This window comes from Triticum urartu, chromosome 2A (genome assembly GCF_056163025.1).
Source record: "Triticum urartu cultivar PI428250 chromosome 2A, HENAU_Tu73, whole genome shotgun sequence".
Classification (NCBI taxonomy): Eukaryota; Viridiplantae; Streptophyta; class Magnoliopsida; order Poales; family Poaceae; genus Triticum; species Triticum urartu.
Genome location: NC_141874.1, coordinates 736,606,896 through 736,625,608, shown reverse-complemented (window position 1 = coordinate 736,625,608; position 18,713 = coordinate 736,606,896). Strand labels below are relative to the sequence as shown.

The following is an 18,713-nucleotide window of genomic DNA, read 5'->3' as shown; positions in this document are numbered from 1 at the left end:
TGTTTGCCTAGCTGACATGCTTGACACAGAGTGGGGTCGTGGGAGGCTCGATCATGCGGAAGCTGGAATTTTTTAAGAAGCTTGGACATGGTGGTGGTGTTGGGATGACCAAAGCGACGATGCCAGAGAGTCGCGTAAGCATGCATGGCTTGAGCTGGTGAGGAAGATGCACCGTGAATCGTGTAGGGATCGCCAGAACTATTGAACCGAGCTATCACCGCCTTGCTGTGGAGATCCTTTACAGACAACCCAAAAGGATCAAATTCGACAAAAACTTGGTTATCAATCGTAAAACGACGAACAAAAATTAAGTTTTTGATAAGAGCAGGGGCTACTAGAACTTCACGGAGAAGAAGAGGTGACCTGGAGGAGGGAATGCTAGTGGAACCAACACATGAAACAGGTACGGTGGAGCCGTCGCCGATGGTTATAGATGGAAACAGAACAGAAGGATGTATAGAGGAAAGCGTACATGTAGATGCAGACATATGAGAGGATGCACCAGAGTGGAAGATCCATTCGGTACCTGTGTCCTGTGTGGTAAGTGAATTCAGAGCGGCAATGAGAGCAGCTTGATCCGAGGAAGGTGGTGATGATGTTGAAGTAGAGGCAGCCGACGGGTAAGTTGATGAAGATGGTTGTGCTGAGGGACCACCCACGTCCCAGGTTGCAAGTGGAGGAGCGCCGTAGGGGTACATGGATGACGCTGTGGGATCCAGAGCAGGCTGGTACAACGGCGCATAAGCTGTGTAGGCGTGTGTCGGCGACCGGGAGCCGAGAAGGCTGGGGGTGCCGACAGACGGGCGCGTACCAGGCGCCCAAGTCCCACTATACGCAGGCGGAGCGCCATATGGTGAAGGCGCAGTCCAAGCCATGGACCAGGCTTGAACGAGCCCAGTCCATGGATCATGCGAGGGGCACCATGCTGAAGGAGCCGACGAGGGAGGCGCTGCAAATGGCATGGGTGCTGGTGGCGCCGTGGGAGCCGGAGTTGGAGGCGCATGGGACGATGAGGACGCCGACGAGTTTTGCTTCGGTGGACGATAAATTGTGTTCTTCCCCTTGTAGTTGGGGCTGGGACGCCATCCTGGGGGCGGTTGCGCGGCGGGCGGGGTAGGCGAGGAGGCCGCCGGTGGTGGAGCGGGGCGCGCCGTGGTGTGGAAGAGGCGGGGAGCTCTAGTCTTGCGTGCCTGCGTCTGTTCCTCGAGCTGCATCATGGATTTTGCCTCAGAATGGGTCGGCAGTGGGCGGAGAAGCGGGATCAGCTACGCCTGCTGAGCAAACCGCTCGTCGAGGACGCCCATGAGCGCTTGAAGGATAGAGCGATCTCCAACGGTTTCTCCGAGTTCACGGAGTTCGTCGGCAATCGCCTTGATCTGCTGACAGAAGACGCCGACGGGGCGATCTCCCTAGGTGATCGTGCGGAGCTTGGTGTTGAGGGCGGAGATGCGCGCATCACGATTGTCCTGGAAGAGACGCCGGAGCTCCCTCCAGATGTCACGTGCCGTGGCGCCGTCCTTGACAACGAGGTTGAACAGCTCGGTGAAGACGCGCGTGTAGAGCCACTGGATGATGGCCAGATCATCTTTGAGCCAGTGAGGGTTGTGCAGCTCGGGGGGCGACGCATCGGAGATGTGATGCAGCAGCGAGCAACAGTCGAGGTGGATCTCGAACAAATGGCGTCAGTGGTAGTAGTTTCGGCTATGGAGATCAAGAACAATGGGGATGAAGGGAGTAACATCAGTGATGGTCTCGCTAAAGGAGAGGAATGGGATGGTGAGCGTGGTGGTGGAGTTTGTAGCCGGAAGAGTGTGACTGCCGGCGACGGGCTGAGAGGGAGTGCCGTCACCGGAGTTTGTCATGGCGCTGGTAGTTTAGGAGAGGATAGGATCGTGGAATAATCTGATAACATGATAATTGAAAGAATTCTTTCCTTAATGACTTATAGAGTACAGAGAGGATTATATATAGGGGGTGACGCCCAACTAAAACTAGTGCGTGCACCAGATCATGCGGGGATCGTGGGGAGACTGCGATGGGCCGAGTCAGCCGTCTAACACAAGGAAGCTGAGCGGTTTTTTAACATTCTCACTCTTACCTTCCCTTTGGTCGAGGTAAAGTACAAAATAGACTGAGCCATCGATTGCACTAAGCAGCGGGTTTGATTAACTTTTACTCTTTTACCTCCCATGTGAAATGAGAGGGTAAGAGGGAGAATGTCAAAATTGTTCTTCTGTTGTACTCCTATCAACAAGGAGAGATTTGTGGTCCCTGTCAAAAAAAAAGGAGAGAGATTTGTGGTGGTTTCTTTATATGGCATGAGGTAAGAGGTGACCCACTGCAGCAAATCAGTGTCACGCGCTTCCGGCAATTAGTGTTTTTTATTCTAAATTATAGTGGACAGTCCCATTGAAACTATCGTTCTATCTTGTATCGTCGGCAACTAGCGTCGATTCCGGGCCGGCACTTCTCGTAGTTTTCTCCCCTGCCAATCTCTTCGAGCTTCACAAAGTATGAGCATGGTGGCGGTGCACCTGTCTAGCGTGTTCAGCGGTCTCAGAGGGCTATTTCAAGGTAGCAGCACGCGGGGGCACCTTGCTTCTGTGCCGGAGGAGAGCACCACCGGCTTCACGGATGCCTTCAGCCCGCCACTCAACTCCTACCGGGAATCAATCCGGAGCGTCAGCATCGTCTGCTCCGAGTGGCGCGTCAGATCAACTCTCTCCGATCAGAGCAGATCCACCGACTCCAGCGACTCCGGTGCCTCGAGGTCCAACACCTCCAGCTACTCCTCGGCATCTGTTGGGGCAGCGGACTTGGGTACCAGCGAGCTCACGAAGATTGCTCACAGAATGGTCAGCGACGGTTACACCCAGCGCATGGTACGAGCATTCCACACCTTATCTCTCACAAAAACAATTGCCCCACACCCTTCGCTGAAGAATTGGTTCATCGAGCTAGATGTCGACTGGGTTCTCGATTCGCGGCTGCAGCTCCGTCTCAAAGGGGCATCTGCTAATTGGCTCCAGGAATTGGTCAAGAGGTGGATCCGAGCTCTCACCATAATTGTCTCCAGTATCAATGAAGTAAATCTGGCCACGAGACGATGGCGGACCCACGAGGCGCTGGCTATCGCACGGTTTGGCAAAGCGAGTATCTCAGCAATGCTCGTCGTTGTCGGCACCATACTGGATGCTATCGAGGAGGATAAGCTACAGGTTGTCCTACACATGTATATGTGCGTCTCCAGCGCATCATACATGAGTATGATGCCCGTAGTCCCTTTGGAAGCCCAATGCATTTCCGATGAGGTAAGCATCTTACTGAAGACAGAAGAGAACATGTTAATTCAGGCCGTTTCCAGCACGATGATGGACATCAAGATGCTCCCCAAATATGACTCGTGGGCCATGGAGAATATTGCACGAAGCGGAGGCGGAATTGACTGTAAGATTCGGTTCTTGGTGAATGGTATACTGTCGATGAGGATAGCATATGCTTCAACGCTCGTCTCTGCACAAAGCCAAAACACCGTAAAGCTTTGTGATGCCATAGATGATACCATCAATTATCTGAAGGATGAGCTTCAGAGAAAATCGGATTTGTTCCAGGATCCAAGCCTCGGCTGTATATTCCTGCTCAACAATTCCTATTTTGTTGCTCAGGTGATGTCTCAGTCTCACCCATCGGGAATTAAACTTACACCTGAATGCAAGAAGTACATGGATTTCTATCTTCTTTCTTGGGGACATATGTTGTCCTGCATACCCAAATATCATTCTCCTGGACTTCTACGTCGTTGGATCAACACTTCTCCTCTAGCTAAATTCGAGTCATCATTTCATAAAACGTACCAGACTCAGAAGTTCTGGAAGGTTCCTGACCCCCGGCTCAGAGATGCGCTGCGGAGAGCCATCATCGAGAGAGTTATTTCAGGTTACCATGACTACCTGAAGGAGCAACCAGCGCTAGCTGAGCAGGTTAGCCGTGGAAGCAGTAGTCCCCAGGTTTTAGAAGAGATGCTGGGAGAGCTATTTGAAGGATGAAAACTATTTGAGACATTGGCCACAGTCACCCGACAAATAAGAAACCGGAGATTTGCTTCGTGGTCTTGTATTTCGAAGTAATTTTTTTCCTTTTCAAGTGGAGTTGTATAATTTTCTGCATTATTATTTTAAATTTTGTGGAGTTTTATACTTACCTCCATTGATTGCTTAAGCGTGGGATACTACATCAACTGGTCACATTTCATGTGTGCGATTTTATTGGATGTCCTGTGTGATTTTATTGAATGTCCTGACTGTATGCCGAATACTTCTGCATTTTGCTTCTGCGTCAATTTCATTCGTTGACTTCCTAAAAAAACATCCATAGGCTTCCTCAAATAACGAAAAAGCTCTTACATAATTGACATGCTTAGTTTTGAGTTTACATCTAGTTCCGTAAAAGTGTGTAACTTCAAAACTAAGACACTACTGAAAAAACATTCTAGCCGTGAAACATACACCGCAAAGTCCTTTTTAACCATGGCGAACAATAAGCTGAGTATTATACTTGGTTTATAGCTCACGGCTTAGCAAGTTTCGGCTTAGGGCCTGTAAGCCGTGTGTTACTTATCGAGGACTAGGCTTACATGTAAGCCGAGTATATTAAGTTGTCACCCAGCGAAGATACTAAGATCACAGCTGGCAACACCTAACGGAGGTGCCATGTGGCGTGGCTATAAGCCTAGTGTTTACTAAATTGTGTGCCAAACAGGGCACACGGTTTACATCTGGGCCCCTCTGTCGGTGTTAAAACCGGCGGATCTCGAGTAGGGGGTCCCGAACTGTGCGTCTAAGGCGGATAGTAACATGAGGTAGGGGACACGATGTTTTACCCAGGTTCGGGCCCTCTTGATGGAGGTAATACCCTACGTCATGCTTGATTGTTCTTGATAATATGAGTAATACAAGAGTTGATCTACCACGAGATCGAAGAGGCTAAACCCTAGAAGCTAGCCTATGGTATGATTGTTGTTGTCCTACGGACTAAAACCCTCCGGTTTATATAGACACCGGAGGGGACTAGGGTTACACAAGGTCGGTTACAAAGGAGGAAATATATATATTCGTATTGCCTAGCTTGCCTTCTACGCCAGGTAAAGTCCCATCCGGACACGAGACGAAGTCTTCAATCTTGTATCTTCATAGTCCAACAGTCCGGCCAAAGTATATATTCCAGCTGTCCGGAGACCCCCTAATCCAGGACTTCCTCATTAGCCCCCGAACCAGACTTCAATGACGTCAAGCCCGACACGCAGTATTGTCTTCCGCATTGCAAGGCGGGTTCTTCTCCAAATTTCGAATGTTTGTTAAGTAGTGTCCGGCCCCATAAATGTTGGACTTCTTGGCTTCTGCGCCCAATAAGGGCTACCTTCCCTTCGCCGAATGAATACGAGGAGCCAGGGCATTTTTACATTCGCCCCCCTAGCTAGATAAATAAATTGTCTATTAAAGATATGGGGATTCTTAGATCCAATCCATACCATCCTCCCATAGCGAGAATCCATCGGAGCGCACTTCGGAAAAATCCACTCCAACATGACCGACCACCGCAGCTCATCCTCTCCTCCCCGTAGCCCTAAGCCCGATGATTGGGAGAGGTGTTCTGTCTCACACAGTCGATTAGTCGAACTGCAGACTCAGGGATTTCTCCCTCCAGCGTATATGGTTCCCGTCCGAGCCGGGCTCGCCACCTACAATGGTGGGGAGCAAGCGAAGAGCTTCCCCAGCCCCTCTACGGGGGAGCGGGTATGCCTTGTACCTTACTTATTAAGGGGACTAAGATTTCCAATTCATCCGTTCCTCCGCGGGCTCCTGGAGTTTTACAGCCTCCAACTGCATAATATCACCCCTGCTTCCATATTACACATTGCCGGCTACGTTGCCCTCTGCGAGTTATTCCTGGGCTGCGAGGCTCATTTCGAGCTGTGGAAAAGGCTATTTTGCCTCGTCCCCCGCTCACAGAAAGGGTCACTTTATCAAGTAGGCGGAGCCGAAATATGGCGCATCGCCGAAACCGGATACCTGTCCGGTACTCCGAAGAAGGCGTTCGAGGACCGGCCTTCGAAATGGTTTTATATGGAGGACGTCCCCCTTTCGGACCCTGTTCGGCGGGGTCTTCCTGAGTTCAACAATGCTCCTCTGAAGAAACGCCGAAGCTGGCACCCACGGAGCCCCCAGGAGGAAGACAACGGAGAAGTCCTTTACCTGATGAAGCGGATTAAAGCGCTGGCTGAATCAGGATTGACAGTAATCGAGGTTATGTCAATATGCATAATGCGGGGAGTGCACCCCTTGTGGTGTTTTCATGAGGAAGATGATGCCACCCGTTGCGGGCGTAAGGGACCGGACACCACTGCTGCTTTAGCAAAAATTCTGTCCGAGTTGTTCAAGGGAGAGGAAGCGGATTTCATCCGCATCAAGCCACGGGATGGATTCTCCATGTACAACCCTCCAAGCTGGGTGAGTTATATCTCCTTACTCCCATTCTTCCCGCATTCTTTGTCGTAGGTACTCACTTTGCCATTTTACGGCAGGAACTGCGAAAAGCCATAAGGGAGGTCAACAGCCCATCTCCACAACCAAAGGACCCTGACCGGGCCCTCGGTCCCGGACTCGAAGAAGATCCGGACATATTCGTGGAGCTGATAGACAGGCAGTTCTATCAATTGAGCTGTGATGACACCATGGTGGCCATTACGACCGACTATCCCGGACTGCTCCCTGCGTCGCACGTAAGAAAAACCAAAATCCCAACTCCAAAAACTAGGATCCCCTTTTAGACACTTCACCTACCATATACATATGGTGTTTTACAGGGAAGGCATTTGGGACGCCGTGCCGAACCTGCAGCAACTCGCCAACAAGAGGCACCGATGCCGGGTAGGCCAAAAAGGAAGGCAGTTAGGACGGAGACGCCGGCGCAGAGGTATGACAAAAACCCCGCTCCGTGGTTGTCGTCTTTCTCAAAATGTAATGATGTCCATGTTTCTTTAATAGAAAAAACGCTCGCCGGAATATGTCCAGAGAGGCTGCCGATCATGCTTCCACCAATCGGGCTCCAGGGCCGGACATAGAGGCGGAAGCCGACATGGGGCGGACGCCGGATACTCCTCCTACAGAGGATGTGGATAGACTATCCGCTACAAATTCAGAAGTGGAGAGCGCCATGAATCATAGGCGTCGCCTGGCCGTACTCCGTGACACTTGCTTCTCACCAGAGGCATTTTATGCCTTCAATTCTGGAGACGCGTACCTCCGTGCTGCTCAAAATGGTCTAGCCAGAGCCACGGACCAGTATGTAAGGGATGTACGGGTAAGAAAATCTGACGATTATATGTATCAGTAGCCCCTGAGACTTGAAACGGTTGGCACAACTGATTTAAGGATCATTTATTATGCAGGTTCTTAGAGAGAAGAATACTCGACTGTCACAGGAGCTAGAGGAATGCAAGACCCAACTTCGGGCCGCCATTGCCGCATTGAAGGAACCTGAAAAGTCCCCAGCTGGTAACATTTGTTTCAAAGAATGATAGGTACCATATAGTGTGCGGCATGGCTGCAGATCTAACAGTAGATATTGCAGATGACTCCGGAGAGAATCTGGAGGACCGTCATGTCGTACGACAGCTAAAGGCTGGCGAACGCGTGCTGACTAAGGTCAGGCGGGAGAAAAACAATCTCCAAGACGCCAATACCAAGCTGAGCGTGGAACTGAAAGATGTTCGAGCCCAGCTCGCGGACTCCGAGAAGGAGAATAAGCGGCTTCGACGCGGCATTTTCAGTAAGTGCTTGAACGAACCCTTAAAAGGGTGCGGCGGAGAAGCCGGCTAACAGAGTTATGTCTGCAGGTATGCTGACGGGTCGTCCCGTGGAGGAGATGCCCGGGTCTGCGGGTGATCTTCTACCCGAGCTCTCACAACTGCATGAACAAGTTCGGCAGGTGATGCAAGGTATTGCCCATGCCTTGTGGCCATCTGTCTCCCTGCCAGAAGGCATTGGAGAGCTTGCGGAGAAGCTCAAGGGAGCACGGCGGTGCTTCCGATTATGCAAGGTATCCGCCTGTCGTCAAGGTGCCAGGGAAGCCTGGGCCATGGTGAAGACGCGGTATACCAAGGTTGACCCAAACCACATGGCCGAGGTCGGACCTGTGTGGCCTGATGGGAAAGAGATCCCCGTTAGCTTAGTGTATGGACAAGTAGAATTAGCCGCAAAGTATTCTCAATAGGATTGTAGACTAGACAGCCTGTTGGATGGTATAGAAGAGGAATTTAGTCAGTCTACATAACTATGTAATTAAAGTGACATGTATAATGTCTTCTATCTGGATTGTAAATCATTTGTCATGGCAGACCTTTTCGCTTCAACATCGGTACCCAATAGTCCGGAGTGTATCCAAATACCCGCTCAGTTATATAAGAACCGGGGTATGTGTGGAAACCAGGTGTAGGGGTCATTAGTGCTTGAACAGACAAGTATCCAACTAGTTATGTTATATTACATGGGTAGTAAGAAACATCTTCCAGGGAGAATAGTTCCGTTAAGGGTTCCTTTCCCTGGGTACGCATGCCCTAAAGTGCATGTCTGGACTGCGAGAGGAGATGCAGGCAAAAACATCTAGGGGCACATATGGAAAATAAATAAAAATCATCTTTTGTTCACCGACCGAATATTCTCTTAAGAACGCTAGCTTTCGGCTTCACCCAGTCTGAGGTACACATCCGGCTGACCCGGCAGTAACAATCGCAGAGGTGCTCCCCTTATGCCCTAGCCGAATTAACGGGAACGTAGGGCATAAATACAAGAGCCAGGCAACCCAGCTTGGCTAAAACTTAAGTCATATCGATGCATATAATGGCGAAGAAAAGGTACATGCGGAAGAATAACACATGTGCGGGGCATGAAGCCCAGATAAATAATTAAGCTTCTGTGTAAGAAGTGTTGGGGATCATAGCAGAAATTTAAAATTTTCTACGCATCACCAAGATCAATCTATGGAGTAATCTAGCAACGAGGGGAAGGAGAGTGCATCTACATACCCTTGTGGATCGCTAAGCGGAAGCATTCAATTGAACGGGGTTGATGGAGTCGTACTCGTCGTGATCCAAATCACCGATGATCCTAGCGCCGAACGACGGCACCTCCGCGTTCAACACACGTACGGAACGGAGACGTCTCCCATGCCTTGATCCAGCAAGGAGGAGGGAGAGGTTGAGGAAGAGAGTCAACAGCAGCATGACGGCGTGGTGGTGATGGAGTGGCAGTTCTCCGGCAGTGCTTCGCCAAGCTCACGCGGAGGAGCGAGGTATTGGAGGGGAGGGGCTGCACCAGGTTCAAGGGTGTGGCCGCCCTCCCACCCCTCCACTATTTATAGGTGGGGAGAGAGGGGGCCAGCCCCCTAGATCCCATCTAGGGTTGGGGGCGGCGGCCATAGGGGGGAGGAGTGCCTCCCAAGTCAAGTGAAGGCCCTCCCCCTTAGGGTTTCCCCTCTCCCATGCGCATGGGCCTTGGGGGGGCTGGTGCCCTTGGCCCATTAAGGTTAGGGCGCCCCCCTACAGCCCATGCTGCTGTATTGGACGTGGTGGAGCATTTTCCGGACCTCCGGAATCCTCCGGAAGCTTCCGGGTACAATACCGGAAAAACAGAACTTTTCCCGGAACCCGAACAACAAATTTCCATATATAAATCTTTACCTCCGGACCATTCCGGAACTCCTCGTGATGTCCGGCATCTCATCCGGGACTCCGAACCACATTCGGTAATCACATACAAGTCTTCCTAATAACCCTAGCGTCATCGAACCTTAAGTGTGTAGACCCTACGGGTTCGGGAACCATGCAGACATGACCGAGACAACTCTCCGGCCAATAACCAACAGCGGGATCTGGATACCCATGTTGGCTCCCACATGTTCCATGATGATCTCATCGAATGAACCATGATGTCGAGGATTCAATCAATCCCGTATTCAATTCCCTTTGTCCAGCAGTATTGTACTTGCCCGAGATTCGATCGTCGGTATCCCGATACCTTGTTCAATCTCGTTACCGGCAAGTCTCTTTACTCGTTCCGTAACACATCATCCTGTGATCAACTCCTTGGTCACATTGTGCACATTATGATGATGTCCTACCGAGTGGGCCCAGAGATACCTCTCCGTTTACACGGAGTGACAAATCCCAGTCTCGATTCGTGCCAACCCAACAGACACTTTCGAAGATACCTGTAGTGTACCTTTATAGCCACCCAGTTACGTTGTGACGTTTGGCACACCCAAAGCACTCCTACGGTATCCGGGAGTTGCCAAATCTCATGGTCTAAGGAAATGATACTTGACATTAGAAAAGCTTTAGCAAACGAACTACACGATCTTGTGCTAGGCTTAGGATTGGGTCTTGTCCATCACATCATTCTCCTAATGATGTGATCCCGTTATCAACGACATCCAATGTCCATGGTTAGGAAACCGTAACCATCTATTGATCAACGAGCTAGTCAACTAGAGGCTTACTAGGGACATGGTGTTGTCTATGTATCCACACATGTATCTGAGTTTACTATCAATACAATTCTAGCATGGATAATAAACGATTATCATGAACAATGAAATATAATAATAATAACTAATTTATTATTGCCTCTAGGGCATATTTCCAACAAGAAGCCCCCATGTATAATGAGCGTGGTTAGCGCGTCAATAGTGTGCAAGCAAGGCACAAGTTGGCCCTTGAAGGCCTTGAGAAAGAATAAAAGAAAGAAAGAGAAAAAAGACAGATAATGTATGTGCAAAAAATGGACAGAGGAAGGAGACGAACATAGAGTCCGACACTAGGCGTAGAATCTTAGGAGCCTGGCTGCATTCCATGGGTTCGGCTCAAGTCGATTATTCGATGCATCCCGCAGACGGTACGCTCCACCGGTCAGAACTTGGTCAATAATGAAGGGACCTTCCCATTTGGGCTCGAGCTTGGTCTTTTTCTTCTCCGACAGGCGTAGAACTAACTCGCCAACGCTATAAGTTTTGGCCCGTACTTCTCTACTTTGGTATCTGCGAGCCTGTTGCTGATAGAATGCGGAACGGGATTTTGCCACGTCGCGCTCCTCCTCCAGGGTGTCCAGACTGTCCTGCCGATCAAGCTCGGCCTCTCTTTCTTTGTACATGCGCACTCGAGGTGAGTCATGAATTATGTCGCAGGGCAGAACCGCCTCTGCGCCGTACACCATAAAGAAGGGTGTGTATCCGGTAGTACGATTCGACGTGGTCCGTAGCCCCCTAGAGTACGGAGTCAAGCTCCTCTACCCAGTGCATGTTAGACTCCTTAAAGGACCGCACTAATCTGGGTTTGATGCCTCTCATGATAAGACCATTTGCTCGCTCAACTTGGCCGTTGGTTTGTGGGTGATAGACAGAAGCATAATCGAGCTTGATGCCTATGTTGCTACACCAGAGTTTTACCTCGTCGACCGTGAAGTTCGTGCCGTTGTTAGTGATGATGCTGTGGGGGACGCCATAACGGTGTACAACCCCAGATATGAAGTCTATCACCGGTCCGGATTCGGCCGTTTTAACAGGTTTGGCTTCTATCCATTTGGTGAATTTATCCACCATGACCAGTAAGTATATTTTCTTATGGGTTCCCCCTTTAAGGGGTCCAACCATGTCAAGCCCCCAGACCGCAAAGGGCCAGGTAATGGGGATTGTTTGGAGGGCGGTGGGTGGCATGTGGCTTTGGTTTGCAAAAAGCTGGCAACCGATGCAGCGTTGGACCAAGTCCTATGCGTGTGCCTGGGCCGTCAGCCAATAAAAACCTGTACGGAAGGCCTTGCTTACAAGGGCCCGGGCTGCGGCGTGGTGTCCGCCGAGTCCGGCGTGAATTTCTGCCAAAAGCTTCCGCCCCTCCTCTTCAGAGATGCACCTTTGAAGGACTCCGGTAGTGCTTTTTTTATACATCTCTCCCTCGTGGACCCTGTAGGCTTTAGATCGCCGTAGTATGCAGCGTGCCTCATTTTTGTCCTCGGGAAGTTCCTGCCTAGTTAGGTAAGCCAAGAATGGTTCTGTCCATGGGGCGATGATGGCCATTACTACGTGGGCTGAATGTGTTATTTCGGTGGCAGAGCCTCCGATTATGTCAGAGTGTTTGGTATCGGGCATTTTGGCTGGGTCCGAACTATTGTAACCGGTGTCCCCTTCCCATACCATGGATGGCTTAAACAACCTCTCCAAAAATATGTTGGAGGGGACCGCATCGCATTTTGCGCCGATGCGGGCGAGGATATCCGCTGCCTAATTGTTTTCCCGAGCCACATGGTGAAATTCGAGCCCCTCGAACCGAGCTGACATCTTTAGGACGGCATTTCGATAGGCCGCTATCTTCGGATCCTTGGCATCGAAGTCTCCATTTTTTTGGGATATTGCGAGGTTCGAATCCCCACGCACCTCCAGGCGTTGAATGCCCATGGAAACTGCCATCCGAAGACCATGTAACAGGGCTTCATATTCGGCTGCGTTGTTGGAGTCTGTATACAGTATCTGCAGTATGTATTGAACTGTATCTCCGGTTGGGGACGTCAGGTCGACGCCAGCCCCCAGACCAGCCAGCATTTTGGAGCCGTCGAAGTGCATGATCCAATTGGAGTATGTGTCGTACTCTTTAGGGAGTTTGGCTTCCGTCCATTCGACGACAAAGTCGGCCAATACTTGCGACTTAATGGCTCGCCTGTTGGGGAACGTTGCAGAAAACAAAAATTTTCCTACTCGTTTCACCAAGATCCATCTATGAGTTCATCTAGCAACGAGTCATCGGATGCATCTACATACCTTTGTAGATCGCGAGCGGAAGCGTTCAAAGAACGGGGATGATGTAGTCGAACACGACGTGATCCAAATCACCGATGACCAAGCGCCGAACGGACGGCACCTCCGCGTTCAACACACGTACGGGATGGGAGACATCTCCTCCTTCTTGATCCAGCAAGCGGGAAGGAGAGGTTGATGATGATCCAGCAGCACGACGGCGTGGTGGTGGATGCAGGGCGTCACAGTAGCAGGGCTTCGCCTATACTACGAGAGAGAGACGTAACGGGGAGAGAGGGAGGCACCAAAGGCTGTGGTATGAAGTCCCTCCTCTCCCCCACTATATATAGGGGTTCCTAGGGGGGCGCCGGCCCTAGGAGATGGGATCTCCGAGGGGGGGCGGCGGCCAAGGGGTGGGGGGCTTGCCCCCCAAGCAAGGGGGCGCCCCCTTTAGGGTTTCCCCTCAACCCTAGCCGCATGGGCCCTAGGGGAGTGGCACCCCAGCCCACTTTGGTCTGGGTTCCTTCTCACTTCAGCCCATGGGGCCCTCCGGGATAGGTGGCCCCACCCGGTGGACCCCCGGGACCCTTCCGGTGGTCCCGGTACAATACCGGTGACCCCGAAACTTGTCCCGATGGCCGAAACAGCACTTCCTATATATAATTCTTTACCTCCGGACCATTCCGGAACTCCTCGTGACGTCTGGTATCTCATCCGGGACTCCGAACAACATTCGGGTTACTGCATATACATATCTTCACAACCCTAGCGTCACCGAACCTTAAGTGTGTAGACCCTACGGGTTCGGGAGACAAGCAGACATGACCGAGACGACTCTCCGGTCAATAACCAACAGCGGGATCTGGATTCCCATGTTGGCTCCCACATGCTCCATGATGATCTCATCGGATGAACCACGATGTCGAGGATTCAATCAACCCCGTATGCAATTCCCTTTGTCAATCGGTATTACTTGCCCGAGATTCGATCGTCGGTATCCCAATACCTCGTTCAATCTCGTTACCGGCAAGTCACTTTACTCGTACCGTGATGCATGATCCCGTGACCAGAAACTTGGTCACTTTGAGCTCATTATGATGATGCATTACCGAGTGGGCCCAGTGATACCTCTCCGTCATACGGAGTGACAAATCCCAGTCTTGATCCGTGTCAACCCAACAGACACTTTCGGAGATACCCGTAGTCTACCTTTATAGTCACCCAGTTACGTTGTGACGTTTGGTATACCCAAAGCACTCCTACGGTATCCAGGAGTTACACGATCTCATGGTCTAAGGAAAGGATACTTGACATTGGAAAACTCTAGCAAACGAACTACACGATCTTTATGCTATGTTTAGGATTGGGTCTTGTCCATCACATCATTCTCCTAATGATGTGATCTCGTTATCAATGACATCCAATGTCCATAGTCAGGAAACCATGACTATCTGTTGATCAACGAGCTAGTCAACTAGAGGCTTACTAGGGACATGTTGGTGTCTGTTATTCACACGTGTATTACGATTTCCGGATAACACAATTATAGCATGAATAAAGACAATTATCATGAACAAGGAAATATAATAATAATGCTTTTATTATTGCCTCTAGGGCATATTTCCAACAGTCTCCCACTTGCACTAGAGTCAATAATCTAGTTACATTGTGATGAATCGAACACCCATGGAATTCTGGTGTTGATCATGTTTTGCCCTAGGGAGAGGTTTAGTCAACGGATCTGCTACATTCAGGTCCGTATGTACTTTACAAATATCTATGTCTCCATCTTGAACATTTTCACGAATGGAGTTGAAACGACGCTTGATGTGCCTTGTCTTCTTGTGAAACCTGGGCTCCTTGGCAAGTGCAATAGCTCCAGTGTTGTCACAGAAGAGTTTGATTGGCCCCGACGCACTGGGTATGACTCCTAGGTCGGTGATGAACTCCTTCACCCATATTGCTTCATGTGCTGCCTCCGAGGCTGCCATGTACTCCGCTTCATATGTAGATCCCGCCACGACGCTCTGCTTGCAACTGCACCAGCTTACTGCCCCACCATTCAAAATATACACGTATCCGGTCTGTGACTTAGAGTCATCCAGATCTGTGTCGAAGCTTGCGTCAACGTAACCCTTTACGACGAGCTCTTTGTCACCTCCATAAACGAGAAACATTTCCTTAGTCCTTTTCAGGTACTTCAGGATATTCTTGACCATTGTCCAGTGTTCCTTGCCGGGATTACTTTGGTACCTTCCTACCAAACTTATGGCAAGGTTTACATCAGGTCTGGTACACAGCATGGCATACATAATAGAACCTATGGCTGAGGCATAGGGGATGACACTCATCTCTTCTATCTCTTCTGCCGTGGTCGGACATTGAGCTGAGCTCAATTTCATACCTTGTAACACAGGTAAGAACCCCTTCTTAGACTGATCCATATTGAACTTCTTCAATATCTTATCAAGGTATGTGCTTTGTGAAAGACCTATGAGGCGTCTCGATCTATCTCTATAGATTTTGATGCCTAATATATAAGCAGCTTCTCCAAGGTCCTTCATTGAAAAACTCTTATTCAAGTAGGCCTTGATGCTGTCCAAGAGTTCTATATCATTTCCCATCAAAAGTATGTCATCTACATATGGTATGAGAAATGCTACAGAGCTCCCACTCACTTTCTTGTAAATGCAGGCTTCTCCATAAGTCTGTGTAAACCCAAACGCTTTGATCATCTCATCAAAGCGAATGTTCCAACTCCGAGATGCTTGCACTAGCCCATAAATCGAGCGTTGGAGCTTGCACATCTTGTCAGCATTCTTAGGATTGACAAAACCTTCCGGCTGCATCATATACAATTCTTCCTTAAGGAAACCATTTTCCATATTTCATAATCGTAAAACGCGGCAATTGCTAACATGATTCGGACGGACTTCAGCTTCGCTACCGGTGAGAAAGTCTCATCGTAGTCAACCCCTTGAACTTGTCGATAACCCTTAGCGACAAGCCGAGCTTTATAGATGGTCACATTACCATCCGCGTCTGTCTTCTTCTTAAAGATCCATTTATTTTCTATGGCTCGCCATTCAACGGGCAAGTCAGTCAAAGTCCATACTTCGGTTTCATACATGGATCCTATCTCGGATTTCATGGCTTCTAGCCATTTGTCGGAATCCGGGCCCGCCATCGCTTCTTCATAGTTCGAAGGTTCACCGTTGTCTAACAACATGATTTCCAAGACAGGGTTGCCGTACCACTCTGGTGCGGAACGTGTCCTTGTGGACCTTCGAATTTCAGTAGGAGCTTGATCAGAAGTATCTTGATCATTATCATTAACTTCCTCTCTAGTCGGTGCTGGCACCTCAAAAACATTTTCTTGAGTTGCGCCATTTACCGGTTCAAGAGGTAATACTTCATCAAGTTCTACTTTCCTCCCACTTACTTCTTTCGAGAGAAACTCTTTCTCTAGAAAGGACCCATTCTTGGCAACAAAGATCTTGCCTTCGGATCTGAGGTAGAAGGTATACCCAACAGTTTCTTTTGGGTATCCTATGAAGACGCATTTTTCCGACTTGGGTTCGAGCTTTTCAGGTTGAAGTTTCTTGACATAAGCATCGCATCCCCAAACTTTTAGAAACGACAGCTTAGGTTTCTTCCCAAACCATAATTCATACGATGTCGTCTCAACGGATTTAGACGGAGCCCTATTTAAAGTGAATGCAGCAGTCTCTAAAGCATAGCCCCAAAAGGATAGCGGTAAATCGGTAAGAGACATCATAGATCGCACCATATCTAATAGAGTGCGATTATGACGTTCGGACACACCATTACGCTGAGGTGTTCCAGGCGGCGTGAGTTGTGAAACTATTCCACATTTTCTTAAGTGTGTGCCAAATTCATGACTGAAGTATTCTCCTCCACGATCTGATCGTAGAAACTTGATTTTCCTGTCTCGTTGATTCTCAACCTCACTCTGAAATTCCTTGAACTTTTCAAAGGTTTCAGACTTGTGTTTCATTAAGTAGATATACCCATATCTACTCAAGTCATCAGTGAGGGTGAGAACATAACGATAGCCACCGCGAGCCTCAACACTCATTGGACCGCACACATCAGTATGTATGATTTCCAATAAGTTGGTTGCTCGCTCCATTGTTCCTGAGAACGGAGTCTTGGTCATCTTACCCATGAGGCATGGTTCGCACGTGTCAAATGATTCATAATCAAGAGACTCTAAAAGTCCATCTGCATGGAGCTTCTTCATGCGTTTGACACCTATGTGACCAAGGCGGCAGTGCCACAAGTATGTGGGACTATCATTATCAACCTTACATCTTTTGGTACTCACATTATGAACATGTGTAGCATTATGTTCGAGATTCATAAAGAATAAACCATTCACCATAGGAGCATGACCATAAAACATATCTCTCATATAAATAGAACAACCATTATTCTCGGATTTAAATGAGTAGCCATCTCGAATTAAACGAGATCCCGATACAATGTTCATGCTCAAAGCTGGCACTAAATAACAATTATTAAGGTTTAAAACTAATCCCGAAGGTAAATATAGAGGCAGCATGCCGACGGCGATCACATTGACCTTGGAACCATTCCCGACGCGCATCGTCACCTCGTCCTTTGCCAGTTTCCGCTTATTCCGCAGCCCCTGCTTTGAGTTACAAATGTGAGCAACTGCACCGGTATCAAATACCCAGGAGCTACTACGGACACTAGTAAGGTACACATCAATTACATGTATATCACATATACCTTTTGTTTTGCCGGCCTTCTTGTCTGCTAAGTATTTAGGGCAGTTCCGCTTCCAGTGACCGCTTCCCTTGCAATAAAAGCACTCAGTCTTGGGCTTGGGTCCATTCTTTGGCTTCTTCCCGGCAGCTTGCTTGCTGGGCGCGGCAACTTCCTTGCTGTCCTTCTTGAAGGCTTTCTTACCCTTGCCCTTCTTGAACTTAGTGGTTTTATTGACCATCAACACTTGATGTTCCTTCTTGACTTCTACCTCTGCTGATTTTAGCATTGCAAATACCTTAGGAATAGTCTTTTGCATCCCTTGCATATTGAAGTTCATCACAAAGCTCTTGTAGCTTGGTGGAAGCGACTGGAGGATTCTGTCAATGACCGCATCATCCGGGAGATTAACTCCCAGCTGAGACAAGCGGTTATGTAACCCAGACATAGTGAGTATGTGCTCACTGACAGAACTATTTTCCTCCATCTTACAGCTGAAGAACTTATCGCAGACTTCATATCTCTCGATCCGGGCATGAGCTTGAAAAACCATTTTCAGCTCTTCGAACATCTCATATGCTCCATGTCTCTCAAAACGCTTTTGGAGCCCCGGCTCTAAGCTGTAAAGCATGCCGCACTGAACAAGGGAGTAGTCGTCAACACGTGTCTGCCAAGCGTTCATAACGTCTTGGTTCTGTGGGACGGGAGCTTCACCTAGCGGTGCTTGTAGGACATAATCTTTCTTGGCAGCTATGAGGATGATCCTCAGGTTCCGGACCCAGTCCGTATAGTTGCTGGCATCGTCTTTCAGCTTGGTTTTCTCTAGGAACGCGTTGAAGTTGAGGACTACGTTGGCCATTTGATCCACAAGACATATTGTAAATATTTTAGACTAAGTTCATGATAATTAAGTTCATCTAATCAAATTATTCAACGAACTCCCACTTAGATAGACATCCCTCGAGTCATCTAAGTATAACATGATCCGAGTCAACTAGGCCGTGTCCGATCATCACGTGAGACGGACCAGTCAATGTCGGTGAACATCTTCATGTTGATCGTATCTTCTATACGACTCATGCTCGACCTTTCGGTCTTCTGTGTTCCGAGGCCATGTCTGTACA

At 49.1% G+C, this 18,713-nt stretch overlaps 2 protein-coding genes across 2 annotated transcripts; one reads left to right on the top strand and one right to left on the bottom strand.

The window, feature by feature from the left end:
• The first annotated feature begins 2,519 nt into the window (after nt 1-2,519).
• On the top strand, nt 2,520-4,046 carry LOC147987418 (uncharacterized). Its single transcript, XM_087542374.1, has one exon. The coding sequence runs from the start codon at nt 2,520-2,522 to the stop codon at nt 4,044-4,046; it is 1,527 nt and encodes a 508-aa protein (XP_087398500.1).
• A 295-nt stretch (nt 4,047-4,341) lies between these two features.
• Nucleotides 4,342-18,448, bottom strand: LOC147987417 (uncharacterized). Its single transcript, XM_087542373.1, has 2 exons — nt 17,597-18,448; nt 4,342-4,356 (listed from the first exon to the last, which is right to left on the bottom strand). Exons 1-2 carry the CDS (start codon nt 18,446-18,448, stop codon nt 4,342-4,344), a joined length of 867 nt encoding a protein of 288 aa, XP_087398499.1.
• Nucleotides 18,449-18,713: the final 265 nt, after the last annotated feature.